The 16,296-nt window shown below is 40.7% G+C and overlaps 1 protein-coding gene across 7 annotated transcripts in view; it reads right to left on the reverse strand.

Moving 5' to 3' along the window:
• The window catches only part of NSMCE1 (NSE1 homolog, SMC5-SMC6 complex component), a 61,093-nt gene extending 49,729 nt beyond the window's left edge, over nucleotides 1-11,364 (reverse strand). For 2 of the 7 annotated variants that reach the window (XM_072597945.1, XM_072597986.1), the window contains exons 1-2: nucleotides 11,263-11,361; nucleotides 3,644-3,775 (exon numbers count right to left, since the gene is read on the reverse strand). In XM_072597945.1, the coding sequence (XP_072454046.1) occupies nucleotides 3,644-3,761 (118 nt within the window). In that variant the 5' untranslated portion in view covers nucleotides 3,762-3,775; nucleotides 11,263-11,361. Of the gene's footprint in view, nucleotides 1-3,643; nucleotides 3,779-11,102 lie in introns of all 7 variants that reach the window. The other 5 variants (XM_072597954.1, XM_072597977.1, XM_072597993.1 and 2 more) reach the window with 5 other exon arrangements.
• Nucleotides 11,365-16,296: the final 4,932 nt, after the last annotated feature.

Below are 16,296 nucleotides of genomic sequence, written 5' to 3' on the forward strand. Positions count from 1 at the left end.
AAAGAAAACAAAAGGAAGTTTAGAAGGGGACACAAATAAATAGGGAAATTTTATTTCCACAATGCCAAATTTAAGACATACTTTAAAATATTATAATGGAAGCTTGTGATTGAATATACAATTCCTTTTTTTTTTTTGCTTGTTTTCTGGTGAAATGTTTGTGTTTATAACGTCTACTAAGTTCATAACAAAAAAGAAAAAATTTTAAAAGATGAACAGTGAACAGGGTCACTGTCTTGCAGTATCTGAAGAGCTGTTATAGAGAAGATTAGATTTGTTCTTCTTGGTTCCACAAACCAAAAGGAACAATCAAGGAAAAACAATCAAGGCAATATAGCCTCGATATTAGAAAAAAAAAACAAAAGAACTTTCTTAACAGTTGGTACTATCCAAAAGTAGAATGATCTGGCTGGGGTAGTAGTGAATTTCCATTCACTGGAATTCTCTAAGCAAAGGCTGTTTAAAATTTCTTGACTACACTACCAACAGAATTCTAATTTAGGTACAAGTTGGAATAGATGGTGTCTAGAGTCCCTTTTAGCTCTGAGAGTCCATGAATGGACAAAAAATATAAGTATTTCATTCTTCCTGAGGCACTGAGAAAATGCAGGGGAGTATTAGGAGATACAAAGAGAGAGACAGGAATGTGTCAGATTATGTAAATCCTTAAATATCAAGCTAAGGATTATTAACTTTATTTGGTAAGTAAATGTAAACCATGGAAGGGTTGGCAAAGAGGAAGAGACATGATCAGCGCCATGAGAATTATGTGGCATCAGATTAACTTCCCATCTCTGCACCATGATACCTACAGGCCTACTATCATCTTAATCTCCCTCCCATCAGAATCTTGGACTCTGACTTTGGAAAGTCAGCCTCTGATTGCTCAGTTTTTGACTCATCTTGTTCTGACAGAGTCCTCCACAATGCCTCTTCCCTGCCATCTCTATACGATGTAAACATGTATACATCCTCCAGCAACACCACCTTCATGGGTTGTCTTCCCTTATGAGAATGTAAGCTCCTCAAAGACAGGAACTGTCTTAATTGCTTATATGTGTATCTCTAGTATTTAGTATGGTTTCCAGAACACAAAAAAGCATTTAATAATTTTTCCATCTCTCACTGTGAAGAAGGAAGAATAAGCAAACAGACAGAAATATCATTAGTAGGCGATCGTAATGGCCAAGAAAAGAGTAATTCACATGACTTGTCAGAAAGAGCATGGGTCTAATTCCAAAGGAAAAGACAAGACCAAAGAGAAAGGAGACACAAAATTAACACCACATAGTAAGTGGCATTTTTAAAAGCTCTCCAAACACTCTAGGAAACGCCATTATTTCCATAAGAATAATTTACAGTTTCAATTTCTCTTCTTTTCTTCAAATTCCTCTCAGAAACTGAATAGTTTTTCCAGTTTGCAAAAGGGGATTTTCTTGGGCATATCTTCAAAGAGTAAAAAATTAACAAAATTGGTTTTGCTAGGTGTGAGCTTCACTTTAAATAGCATTTCTCCAGTTTCTCAAATGCTTCATACCAAGTGCTAAGCACAGAGAACAGGTTTTTTGTTAAAACAAAAGAGAAAAAACATATTTGTAAAATCTGCTCCTTAGTCATTCTAACACCTTTCCAGTGCTCCAATATGCCAAGAAATACATGAATAAATCAATCCATGGACAAGCTCTAGAGGACTTTCCTGAATTAGATCATAATTTCAAAGGTCAAATGAAAGCAAAAATACTTTTAGACTTAGCAGTGTCATCAAATGATTTCCTCCTGGCTGCTGTTAAACTCCCCCACCAACACTGAAACTCACATCTTGCACTTTTAATTTGGAACTCAATAGGAAGTATTACCAAAAGAAGGGCCCAGAATTGGGGAAGGAGATCAGAATTAAAATGTTCTTTAAAGAAAAAAATTCTGTCAGACTACAGATCCTAGAGTCTATCAGTCAGTCAATAAATATATTAAGCACCTACTATGAGCTAGGCATTGTGCTAAGTGTTGAGGATATGAAGAAAGGCAAAGCACAGTCCCTTCTCCCAAGAAGCTGACAGCCTAACGAGGGAGACAACAGGTAAACAACAATATATTCAGGATAAAATGAAAATAATCAACTGAGGGAAGGCTCCAGAATTAAGGAAGATCCCAAAAGGTTTCCTGTAGAAAATAGCCAGAGAAGCTAGAAGGCAGAAATAAGGAGCATAGGGGAAAGCCAGGGAAAAAGCCCAGAGTTAGGAGATGAAGTGACTTGTTCAAGGGACAGCAAGGGAGCCAGCATCACTAGATCACAGAATGTAGACTGGGGGAGAAAGGGGAGGGCATAAGGTGTAAGAGTTATGAAGGGTCCGGAATGCCAAACAGAGGATTTTATATTTGATCCTAGAAGTGACAGGGAGTCATTGGAGTTGAGTAGAAGGTAACAAAGTCAGTAACATGGCCATAATCAGACCTGCACTTCAGAAAGATCACTTTGACAGCTGAATGGAACAGTGAACAGAAGTGGGGAGAGACTTGCGGCAGGAAGACCAACCAGTAGACTGTTGTAACTGTCCAGGAAAGGGTTTTGGGGGAAAGATAATGAATTTGGTTTTAGAGATGTAAGTTTAAGATGTCTACAAGACATCCAGTTTGAGAGACTAAATAGATAGTTGGAGATATAAGACTGGAGGTCACTAGAGAGGTTGGGGTTAGATAAGTAGATGTGAGAACCACCTACACGAGATAATTGAATACATGGGAGCTCATGAGAGGGCCACAGGAAACAGTATAGAGGGAAAAGAGAAGAGGGCCCAGGAAAGAGCCCTATGGAACACCCATGATTAGCAAGTATGACTTGTATGAAGACACAGCAAAGGATATTGGGAGGGAACAATTAGAGACGAGATCCACCAAGAGAGAGTAACCTAGAAAAGGGAGAATATCAAAGACAAGAGAGTGAAAAACAGTGTCAGAGGCTGCAGAGATGTCAAGAAGAACGATATTAGATAAAGAAAAGATATTAGATAAGACAATAAGAAGATCCCTGGTAACTTTAGAGAGAGCAGTTATAGTGGATATATGAGGTCAGAAGTCAAGACTTTGGTGAGTTAAGAAAACAGTGAAAAGTTTAGGCAGAGGCTGCGTTTTCTTTACCATGTCTCCAGGGTCTGTACATACTATATGATCAACATATATTTACTTGGAAAGTTAAACCAATAGTTCTTTGTCAATCTTTTACTCTTAAACCTATTCCTCTTCCAGGCTTCTTCATCAATGGCATACCCAGTCTCCCAAGGATCCCAAGCTCAGAACCTTGGAATCATCACCATCTCATAAATCCCACCAGTTATCAGATTCTTCCTCCATAAAGTATTTCTTTCACCTGTTCCCTCATTTCCTTTCTGGCTTCCAGTGTCCTTGTTCATTCTTTTACTATGTCATCCCTAAACTTCTTCAATGGCCTTTAGATTTCTCCCCTTCTAACCCCTCCTACACATTATGCCCAGACTAATCTTCCCAATGTATATTTATCATGTCCTTTCTCTGCTTAAGAACCATCACTGGCTTCCCATTGCCCAAAATTTAACTAGTGATTAAATTTAACTAGTGATTAATTACTACCTTACTGCTACTTCCAAGATTTCCAAGGAATCATACTCACCTTTATGTTGCTCACAGAAAAATCTATGTAGCCGTCTTGCCTCAACCGCATCTATTATTCCATTAGACATCAGTACCTGCAGGAATCGACGATGGCTATCAGTCATGCGGCTGGTCATGGTGATACCGTACTCTGCTTGAGAGTATAAAAGAGATGGGTGAGCATTCGCCTCCCTGGGGCAACTACAAAACACTGTTTCAAAGTTGTTCTAGAAGTTTAGAAGATAAATGAGATGCTTTAATCAAGTTCTTCATGTTATAAAGGATCTCACCATCTTCCCATTTTGGACTTATTTCCCCAGATAACTCAATTGTCTTTCAGGGTGACATGGTTCTAAAATTGCAGAAAGCAAGGGTAAGTTTTAAGTTACTTAAAATTTGTATCACTTCTAATAAGCCCTACCTTGACCCTTCTAACCCCTCAAAAAGGTCAGTTCAACTATCAACTCCTCCAAGAAACCTTCCATACTCTTCCCAATTTGTCCCTGAATACATGCATTATAATGATTTGTGTAAATGCCTTATCTCCCTAATGAAACTGAAGCTCCAAGAGATCAGGGACTCTTATTCTTCTATTTCCATTCCCATAATGCCTAGCACATTGAGAAATACCAAGAACAGCTTCATCATATGTAATTTCATCCATGCACCTACTCTCTCCACCAGCACACACGTTACACCTCCATGCTTCAGCAGACAATCTTCATGAGTCGCTATGGCCAAAAATTATTCGTTAACTTGTAGCAATCCAATATGGTAATAAGCTTCCCCAAACTTGGGGTAGTCTTTGGATAAGTCTTATCATTGGGTCCATAACTTACCCAGAGTCATTCACCCCCATTCTATGAAGAAACCACAGAGTAAAGGTAGCGTAGTAGGGACTACGGTAGGAGCACCACAAGAAATTAGGAATAGTGGAAGGTGAAATGGATTTGAAATCAGAGGAGATGGGTTCAAATATTGCCTCAGTTACTTACACCCTAGGTAGCTGAATCATTAAACCTCTCTAAGCATTATGTTTCTCATGTAGAAAATGAGAAGACTGGACCAGCTGACCTCTAAGGTCCCTTCTGGCTCTAAATCAGATATTCTTAATCTTTCTTGTGTCATAGACCCCTTCCACACTCTGGTAAAGGATCTGCTACTATTTAGCTGTCTGACTTTAGAAGTCAGACTTTTTGGACTTCAGTTTCCTCAGTGAGGTTGATCCTGATCAGGGGTTCTTAACTATTTTGTATCATGGGCCCCTTTGGTAGTCTGGTGAAGTCTATTGACCCCTTCTGAGAATAACGTTTTGAAATAACTGAAGGAAATGCTAAATTTCAGTTATATGCTAGAGAAAATAAAGATGTAATTTTTTTCCCCATCCAAGTTCAAAGACTGCCTGAAATCTATCCATAGCCCCGTTGACTCCATGTTAAGAACCCTTCTCTAGACTTATGATAAAAAATAGCTCTTACAGCAATAGTTTCTCATAGAAGTGGTATACATCTGGTCTCTCCGGGTTTCAGATTGAAATTGTGATCATCATAGCACCAGCCTGAATTCAAGTAAGGAAAGGCAGTCTACTGTAGTGGAAATAATAGTGAAGTTGAGCATGATAAGACCTAGGTTCTAGTCCACATTCTGATACTGACGAATTGCATGATTATAAGTAGCTCATTTGACCTGACTCAGATTCTTGCTTACAAATACCACTAATTTTCCTAGTTTTGCATATAACAATGCTATCCTAACAGTATTGATTTTACTATTATTATAGAACTTGGCACTTGGTATCTGTGATTCATATCTCAGTTCCAACACTGAGTTACCACCGAACTTAGAGCTTAGAGAAAGGATAGATTTTGAGCTAGAAGGAACCTTGGAGATCATCTAATCCAATGGATTATTTTATAGGTGTGGAAACTGAGGCCCAATGTCTAGACTATGCCATACAGTTCATCAAAATACATAATTCTATGTGTATGTGCTATATAAAATTATTGCAACAGGCAGGTTTTTAAGTTAGTCCATCAATAAATATGCCATGAACAGGCACTGCAGACGGACAACAGGCTGGACACAGAAGAAGAGAAGGAGATAGGGTTTCCCTCTATTATTTAGCAAAGGCTAAAAGTCTACTTGTCAGATATGTTGTAAAGGAATTCTTTTTCAGCTATGCACTGGACTATGGACTACCAATAAAATAAGGTCACTCCCAACTCTGAAATGCTCTGATTCTATGAGGTGGATAGCATTTGTAAAATTGTAACACACTTTCAATGTCCAATCTTGTTCCCTGACCCAAAAAAACCCCCAAAACAACAAAAAATACCACTAAACACACACACACACACACACACACACACACACACACACACACACACATATCTTGATCACAAAATTCCTCCAGTGATATTTATGGTAGCAAATCATCCAACACCACTTTCTCTTCAAAAACAAAACTGCAAGTGCCCATGAGGTAGTGAAAATACATGAGCGTAAGCTGTAGCATATTGCCTTTATGAAACATAGCATATAAAGTGTGTCCAGGGAAATGTATGGTTGTCAATGGACAAAAGCTGATCATATAGTGAGAAAAAAAGAACACAACAAGTGTGCCAATAGCTACAAAATGTCAGATACCCCAAGTGAAATCCTCCAGAGAACTGAGGCCATCCTCTATAGAGGATTTGAGGACAGAGCCAAGAACTGCACAGAAGGCATTGAATGGGTTGCAATCTGCATTTCTGGAGGGAATACTCACATCAGTGAGAATATAAATCCACATAAATATACAAGTAACAAAAGTTAACAAGTCAACAAAGACTTTTTCCAAAAGAACAGAACTTTGAAGCCTAAGAGTCAGACACATCACCTTTTAATCCTGTTCCCTCTTTAAAAAATGTCAATTCTCCATGCCTGTCATGTAAGCATTACCAACACACACTTTTGTTATTGAAAGATAAGGCATATCCAGTTTAAAGCTGTAAAAATGGAATTGTGCAGGTCAGATCTATCCAACCAAAGTTAAGTGGACAGCTTTGCAAAAACAAAAGGAACCATTTAATAACCTGACATTTTTATTTTTCCTAAATGATACCCTAGAGCTGCCTGCCCAATCCCTCAAAAGAGAACCAAAACAAATTTAGAGTTGATGAATACTTGAGACCACCAGATCATGGCAGCAATTCAAAATTCAAAAGAGCTTTGAACTTAGTATCCCAGTTCCAACACTGACTGACCTTCAGCCAGTCACCTTTCTGCGTATTGGTAAAATGAATAATACTTGTTCTACCTAGCTCTCAGATTGTTTTAAGTACTTGGTAAACATTGAAGTGCTTATAAAGATGGTAGTGATTACTTCCATCCTTTCCCCATATTTCCATCTTATATATCTGTCCAATTCACAAATCTACTAGATAGGGATCCTGTCTACCTGTCTAATTCAGCAGCCTCTCAGACATCTAGCACTGCTACTACTCCATTAATAGTAAATATATTAGGCATAGTATGATCCTTCTCCATAGAACTCATTTGTTCTTTGGCTCCTATTATAAAATGACTATCCTGATTCCAAGTGAGGAGTAAACAGACTCAAATCTTTAATTGTGTCCGAACAGTTAAGTGCCTTTTTTACAGGGGAATGGTTTTCTATCTTATTGAAATGTTTTGGAACAGGTCATATACCCTCTAGTTAGAATAACCCTACGAGATTCATTTTTTTCTCCATCTCTCTGTATTACCTGATACAAAGGGAGGCTTCCAAGCTATGCGTATTGGGTATAGGAAAAAGGGGGCACATAATTCTAATATAAGTATTAGATAGGTTATTATCCCGATATTAAATGAACTGCTTAATGTAAAGTGATGTAGTGACATAGCTCCTGACCAGTAATATATAACGTATGGAGACTAGGAAAGTCCATGGAATAAATCTGAGTGTCTCCTGGTATATCTATTAGAGACAGGCAGTGTGGTACAGTGGAAAGAGTCTTGAATTGTGAGTTGGAAGACTGAGTTCTCATTCTAGCTCTGCCAATTTCTTACTATATGATCATGAGCAAGTTACTTTATTTTTCTGGCCCTGCTACTTTAACTGTCAAATGAGAGAATTGAACCAGATGCTTTCTAAGTCCTCTCTGGCTGTTATATTCCACGACTTCATGACTGATTCAGGCTCCATAAACTTTTTTTTTAAATCCACCTCTACTCAATTCTCATCCATTATTTCATTCAGAACCACCCCCTCCCATTTCTTCTAGACCAGAGGTTCATAACCTTTTTTTGCATCATGGACCCCTTTGGCAGTCTAGTAAAACCTACTGATCACTTCTTAGAATGTTTTTAAATGCATTAAAAAATATATAGCACTAAAAAGGCAACCAATTATATTGAAATACCATCATGGAAAGAAATATTTTAACAGATTAACAGACCCCAGGTAAAGAATTCCTTTTCTAAAGCCTTGCTCCAGCTCATCTTCAATCTCTCTCTTCCTTTAGCTCCTTCCCCTATACCTACCAACATGCTCAGCTTTTCCTTATCTTTAAAAGGAAAAAAAATCTTCCCCTTGACTTGACTACCCCTTTAAGTTATCATACAATTTCTCCCCTTCCTATCATTGCTAAACTTGTAGGAATCATAGTGTGGTGTACCCTGACTGCCTCTACTTACTACCCATTCACTCTCCAACCCTCAGCTCTTTTCTGTCTTCCTTCTCTACTATCTCCAAGTTATTAAGAGCTGTCTTTTCTCAGGCTTCTCCTAGACATCTCTTCAGCATTTAACATGATTAATCATCTGCTCTTCTCTCCTACTTTCTTCCCTTGTCTTTCACGGGACTGCTCCCTCCCTCACAATTCTCTTGACTTCTGATGGATTCTTATCAGTCTCCAGAGCTGGTTTCTCTTCCTCTCTAAGTACGGTATACACTAAAACTCTATCCTTTTTGTGTAACCCATACACTCTCCCATAACAAAGTCCTCCACCCCCATGGTTTCAATTATCTTATCTGGGCAAATGCTTGACAAATCTGGACCAACGACTACCCAAGGTCAAATTCTCCAAAGCTACAAAGAGGGTGGTGTGACTGAGGCTTTTCCCAAGGTCAGAAACATAGAGATCACTGATTATTAACTGTACTCTTCTAAGGAAGAAAGTAGAGGAATTGGGTAAAGCCTGGTAACAGATTAGGAAAGAAGAGACTAGGAGGAAGACAGGATAAACATCTCACCACAGGAAGGGAGAAGATGGAGGTTACCATTTGATAAAAACAAATTTGACCTAGCTTTAGGGGTAAGAGGAGATGCCTACAAAACAGGTCATCTCACTTCCTGTCAGCGGCCAAGGCTCCTGAGTGAAGCCATTGGAGAGCTTAAGTGAGCATAGTAAAGGTATAGCCCTTCAACATCTGCATTTCATTCCAACACAGTCCCAAGGCCCTACCGCCCTAAAGGAGATTGCTGGGTTGTAGGGGTGAGCTTGGAGTATACACAGGAACCACTAAGAAGCACCCTTCCCATTCAGCTGCTCATTTCAAATCACAAGACTATGGACCAACTTCTGGGAAAGGCCAATGTGCCTGAGTGAACCTTGGCCATATCACACTTCTAACCTCAACAACCTTGCTGAAATGGCACTAACCTAAGAATTAGGTGATAAGGGTTCTAGTCCCTGCTCTGGCATTAAATCTGGACTTCTGTCTCTCTTTTTGTAAAATAATGGAGTTGGACAGGTGAGTCTCCTATGTCCTTTCCAGGTGTAACAACCTGAGTATGTGAGATTTGTGCCCGTATGACTTCAGCCCATCCTCCATTTCAATAAGAATTAAGTCTGCCTTATTTTCTCCTTTGTAAAATCAAAGACTTGAACTAGATGATCCCTAAGGTCCTCTTTATTTTTAATACTCTGTCATAATATCTTAAGGGCTTTGTTTATGGCTGGCCTCAGGACTTCTTTCTCTCCCCTTCCCCAAAGCATCCCTTCACTCCCACAAACCTTAGTCTTCTTGAAAACCATGTGAAGAAATAACTTCAGCACCCAGCATTTAAAAATAGTTAAAATAGGTAACTACTGCATAGCTCTCTTTCTCACCCACATTTCCAACTCCCTGTTGGATATCTCTACTTGGATATCCTGCCATGACCCAAAACACAAGATGTTCTCTAACTTTCCCTCAAAACCTGCCCCTCCTGCTGGTTTCCTATTTCTGTCAATAGCATTCCATTTTTCTCAGATACCAGACTGAGAAGTTATTCTAGACTTTTCCCTCACTTACACAATTAGCTGCCAAATTCAATCAAGTCCACAACCATTTATTGAACATCTACTGTGTGCCAGGCACTATGCTAAGCACTGGATCCATCCTACATGAAATTTCTTTCATGTTTGTCTCTCTCTCTCCTTTCCAATCCCTATTCTTTCATGACCTGATTACCTTTCACCTCAACTATTTACTATATTAATCACACCTCTGCTCCTTCGCTTTTCCAATCTATCACTTATTTCAGGCCCCTCCTAGACATCTCTGCAGCATTTGACACTGTTAATCACTCACTCCTCCTTTTATACTTTCTTCACTTGTCTTTCACAAGACTGTTCCCTCCCTCCCAGTCCTCTTCCTACCTCGGATTGATCCTTCTCAATCTCTTGGGCTGGTTTCTCTTCCTCCCTCAAAATAGTACACCCTAAGGCTACCACAGTAATCTTGATCCATGTATCAAAATGTCATCATTCTCATGATCACAAAAACTCCCCAAGGTCTCTCTAATCAAATGCAAACACCAGACACACAAGGTCCTCCAAAACTAGGTTATAATCTACTTCTGTAACCTCAGAGTACTTCCTCTGTGCACTCGGAGTTAGTGAAACAAATGGTCAGTCCCATTTCTCAGCATACTGGCTCTCTGCTTCCATTTCACACATCCGGTTCAAGTTCAGGAGCCACTTCATCCTGAGACCCACTAGACAGCTCCTTAAAGGCAGAGTTTGGATGTAACGTTATCTGGATATCCCCCAGGAGTCAAAGCCACACCTGAACACAGCAGGTATTTGTAAAAATTTCAGCTAGCTAAAATGATAAATAATAAACTGTTGGCACTGGAAGGGATACTGGACTTATCCCAGACCCAGCTTTATCCGCATTATGGGTTATCTCTGGAAATGGGGCTGAGGGATATTCAGCAACTTGAAAGGCATCACCCGGGGGAGGCGGACTTTACAGAGAAACAAGGAGGGAGGCCACGCAGGGTGCCACTGTGGGAAGGCCCGGCACGCACACCTGGGCTCTGGTGCCAGCCCTGCCCAGAGTCCACGCGTGTCCGCCTCTCAGTGGGCTAGGAGATACCAAGGGGCCTTCCAGGCCCACGGACCACGCTGCCCCCACGGCCGCCCGGGCCTCCACACCCGGCCGATCAGCCCACTACGAGGCCGCCCTCCCTTCCCCAGCGGCAGGGTCAGACGTCGAGGTTCGCCACCTCGGGGCCCAGATTCGGATTCTAATGCAGGGCCTCCGGATAATGGCTCCCAATTCCTCGCCCCCGGGAGCTCCGGCGGCCGGCCCCACCCCTCACCCGCACCGCCACGCAGCCGCTCCCGCCCGGGGTCACCGCGATGCCCAAACACTGGACCCGGTACCTGGCGCTCTCCTGCAGCGGAAGGGGGCGGGACCACAAGGACGGCGACCTCCCCATTGGCCAACGCCAACAGGCCACTGCTCAGAGGCCCCTCCTCCAAGGGAAAGACGCTGCTTACGCACTTCCGTTTCCGGCTTCCGGGACACCTGCAAGAATTTGAGGAGGAAGGGAAGGGGGCGCGACGCTGTTGCTGTGGAGACGAGGCCTTGGCCTGACGGGCGCGGCCTCGGTGGCACCCACGCTTCCGCCCGTAGCCGCCTACCGACGCCAGGGCCTGCCCGCGCTCCTCCGCTGCTCCGGATGTTGTGGTGTGCGGGCGGGGAAAGAAGAAAACTTTCGCTTCCACACGCGAGACTCTTGAAGTCAAAGAGTGGTAGAGCCTAAGGGGAAACCTAGAACACACAGGGGCCTTCCGAGCTGAGGGGGCCTTAGAACGCGGTCAGACAGAACCGAGGGGCATCTAGAACATGGGTTGTCAGAGCCGAGAGGGAACCTAGAACACGGGATGTCGGAGCTGGGCAGGATCTGCGGGCATGAGATGTCAGGCTGGTCGGTAACCTGGAACATACAAAGTCCGGGCTAGGGCAGGGGCACAAAGGTCAGGTGACGTCGATAAGCAGGTATTGATTACTATGGGCCAGGTACTGGGCAAAGCACCGGGAATTAGAAGGAAAGGAAAAGAAAACAAACATGGTACCTTCTCTTCTGGAGCTCACACCCTAACATGCGAACAACTATGTATGAAATTAGATGGATGGATGAATGGATAGATAGATAGAAGGATGAATAAGCAAATGGATAGGTAGATGGAAGGATGATGAATGGATGGATGGATAGATGATGGATGGATGATGGATGGATGGATGACAGATGATGGATGGATGGATGGATAGCTAGAAGGATGAATAAGTAAATGGATAGATAGAAGGATGGATAGATAAAAGGATGGATAGGTAGATGGATGGATGATGGATGGGTGGATGGATGGATAGATAGAAGGATAAATAAGTATATGGATAGATAGAAGGATGGATAGGTAGATAAAAGGATGGATAGGTTGATGGATGGATGAAAGACACGGGATGGGTGGATGGATGGATGGATGGATGGATGGATGGATGGATGACACTAGCATTAAAGGGGAGGAAGAAAGCCTTGGCAGGTCCTACCAAGCTGGAAAGTCTTCCTATGAGCCCAGTGGCAGTGAATTTGTTAAATGAGGATTGACCTAAGTTTACAAAGACCATGTTGGCCATATATTTTTGGCTACAAAGATTTTCAAAGAAACATATCCTAAGCTAAAGAGTGATTTAATCTGCCTCTGTAGGGGAAGTACTCAGTGACTAAATACTATGCTTGAATAAGTAAAGTCAGAAAAATTAAAACAAAAAAAAATACTTTTCAAATAGAATCCAAGTCTTAGATTCCCTATTTAGCACACCCCTTTCATATCATACCCCTTAGGTTCATTTTTAATGTAAAATTATTTAATATGAAAACATAGATATGGTACTGTTTCACAGCATAATATCAAAGCACAGATATTCCTGGAAGTTTATAGAAAGGTGGAATTAGAAACTGGAAGAGGTTTTCAAGCAGAGTTTCTTAACCTGACATCCATGAACCCAAAATCTATCTGTATCCACAGATTTCAGAGGGTCTATGAACTTCAATGGGAAAAAAAATTACATGTTTATTTCAAAATAACTGATTCCTTTTGTAATCCTGTGTATTTTATGAATTTAAAAAAAACATTATTCAGAGAAAGAATCCATAGGTTTCACCAGACTGTCAGGGGTCCACAACCCAAAAAAAAAAGTTAGGCACTCCTGCCTTCAAGATTATCTAGTTTGACCCCTCTGTCTTACAAATGAGAAAACTGAAGCCCAGAGAGGAAAATTATTTCTAAGGTCATATAACAAATTAAGATCCTGTCTCCTAATCCCAGCACTTATTCCCTGTTTTATCTCTATCATAGGTCAATCATTCAACAAATATTTGTTGATTGACCATTATAGTAATGGAAGACATATTGCTGTACTGGAAAGTACAAAAAGGGGGAAGAGGCGACATGCATCCCCACTGCTAAAGAAGCTTAATCTTTGCCTAATGCCTACCAATACTCAATAGGCTGACATTCAAAGACCCTCACAGTCTGATTCTGACCTTCTTTTCCAACTTTTTATCTCACACAACTCTGTTACAGTTTAGAGGTTCTAGGAACTCTAGAATGCAAGAGTGCATGGCAGGTCTGCTTCAAAAGAATTCAACCACTCAAATGGTAAGTTTATCGTGACACTAGTTAGGTAGGCAAGATTCCTAGTGAGTCTGTGGTATTTGTGAGGCCAATAAAAGGGGTCCAGGTTCTAAGAATCTGTTCAGTTTCGTGGGAGTGAGATTGATTTTTCTGTACAGAAAGACTTTGGGAAGATCTGAATAGGATCTAGGAGTGGCAAATAGCCTGGGGTGGACCAGATGCACACAATGGAAAGCATTAAGTGGCCAGAGAGCCACAGTGAAAGGGCAACTGAAAGGATTATTGACTGGGGATGGGCCAGAAATCTCAGAAGAACACCAGACATCTGGGCTGCTGAAATATAAGGGAAAGTTCAAAGATTTTTAGGGATCCAGGTCCCATCCCCATCAGCTCCACCGCATTCAGGAAGGAGTAAAAAGAACAGTAGACTTGAAACAAAAACACCTGAGTTCTGATTGTGGCTCTCAGGTACAATATGACCTTGAGCAAAGCTGATACATTGCAAAGTAGAATCAATATCCAAAAGAATTTCATTTGGCTAAAATGATGAGTCAAATGTAGCAAGGGGAAATATAAGAAAAATATAATGTTGTTAGGGACAAAAAAATTCAAAAGCAGAAGTAGCATGACTAAACAAAAAAATTGTGTGAGAAAAAGACCTGGAAATATTAGTGAACCACAAGTTCAACATGAATCAACAATGCCATGACAGACAAAAAAATAATGTATTTGGGGCAGCTAGGTGGCACAACAGAGAGAACACTGGACTTAGAATTAAGTCACTAGCTGTGTAACCCCAGGCAATTCATATAACCTTGTTTGTCTCAGTTTCCTCTTCTGTAAAATAGAATTAATAATAGCATCTACCTCTCAGGGCATAACAGCAAGGACATGGCATTCACAGGAGGGCCTAAGGTTCTTAGATCTGCTTTTCTAAAAGGAAAGCAACTTTTGAGGGGTCAACAATCTAATCAAGCACATATATCATTTACTTAGTTCAGGAAAAGTCAGCACCCTGAACTTCAGAGAAAATACAAACAGAAATTACGAGTAGAAATTACAAGCAGAAAGACAGCACACAGGACTTCCAACTGTCTGACCATATGAAAACCATGCATCACAGATCAACAGATCCAAGTGTCTGTCCTTTACATACTTACATAGTTACCAGAGAACCAAGCACTAACATCTGGATTTTCAAAGCCAAGGGGGCTCCTTAGTAGCTACCCAGAGTCTCCTGTGGCCAAACAAACACTTCCAATGAGTAAACCCCAAAGTAAAACCTTACCTCAAGGTATTTTATACACTTTTCAGAGCCAGGGACCACAACTCTCTGACACAATGCCTCAACAGAAATTTTAAAACGGTATTGAGGCCTATTCATGGGCTACAACATTTTTAACTCATCCCCCCACCCACTATTAACCTCACATTAACATTACAAGGGATGTTGTGAGAATAAAATGAGATAATTGCAAAGCACTTAGCACATTCCTGGGTCTGTCACATAGCAAGCACTATATAAGTGTTAGCTATTATTACATCCCCTGTGTGAGGATCAGAGCTAACTTGAGGGCTTTAGAGAGGAGCAACACTGTTCATTTCTTCTTTGTAAGAGGACATGAGTAGGTCCAGGGTCTCTTTGGCATAAATTTCAGGGGGGAAAGAGAAAAAAGAATTTGGACATCGAAAATATGTAAGGGAATATGGAGCCCCAGCATATTCTGATTTCCATCCTGCTTCTTTGGAGTCTTGACAAAATTTCTTTGGATGAGATCAGTACCTCCCTTTTGGTTAAGCAAGATATCAGACCACTTATATCATTCTTGTCTATTTTCTGGTATACTGCAATCTCTGGAATTTCTCCTATTTCTATTTGCTTTTTGCTTGGAAAGATGGAATTACTTGTGTTGACCTGAAAACTTTGTTAAGAAAAGGCAACATGGCTAAATGCATACATTTTATGATTTAATTAATTAATCGATCAATTCCCTACTAAAGACAACGGTAACATAATGCATTATGGAGCCAGAAATGTTCTGGCTACCCAGTGCAGAAATCTTCTGACTTATATACATTTTGCCGTGAGAAAGGAACTCTCCTAGTTGAACAAATCATAAATTTAGAAAGACAAGACAATTAACAAAGCAATGTCAATCAAATGTTGGGATTCCAAGCTGGGCAAACACATGTCTCGGTGACAAGGAAGGAAATCCCACCACTAGTGAGTGGCAGGCTTCCTGCCCTAAACAGATAACTGACACAGGAAGGGGCAAACAATGTTCAATAGAAACCCAGGATGCCTATTTTTTCCTTATCATTAATATGCCATAACATAGTATGTGTCTATAGATAATAAGATACAAAGGAAAGTCCCATTATTCAAGGTATGTCATAGGTTAAAGGTCTCCAAGGAATGCAGAGTCAGCTTTGGCTGGCTTTTGCTGACATAGGAAGAGGCATTCTCTGAGTTTACTTCAGAGAGAACAAAGAGATTATTCCAAAATTTTATATTAAACTTTATCACTTGCTATTCACTATTTGATAGTTTTTTATGTGACTAGCATTTGATAGAAAAGAGTCAAGTCCATCTTTGCTTAACTTCCCCCTTTAAGAAATAGTGGCCAGAGAAGTGGCTTGGCCCTAAAAACTTTGCCCCTACAACAAGACTATTTTGGTAGCAAAGGATATAATTCTATTGTGGTATCCATCTCTCTCAGTAGAGAACATAACCTACGAGTCTTATGGTTCCTTCTCCTGATTCCATCTAGGCAGGAA

Source organism: Notamacropus eugenii, chromosome 1, assembly GCF_028372415.1.
Source record: "Notamacropus eugenii isolate mMacEug1 chromosome 1, mMacEug1.pri_v2, whole genome shotgun sequence".
Classification (NCBI taxonomy): Eukaryota; Metazoa; Chordata; class Mammalia; order Diprotodontia; family Macropodidae; genus Notamacropus; species Notamacropus eugenii.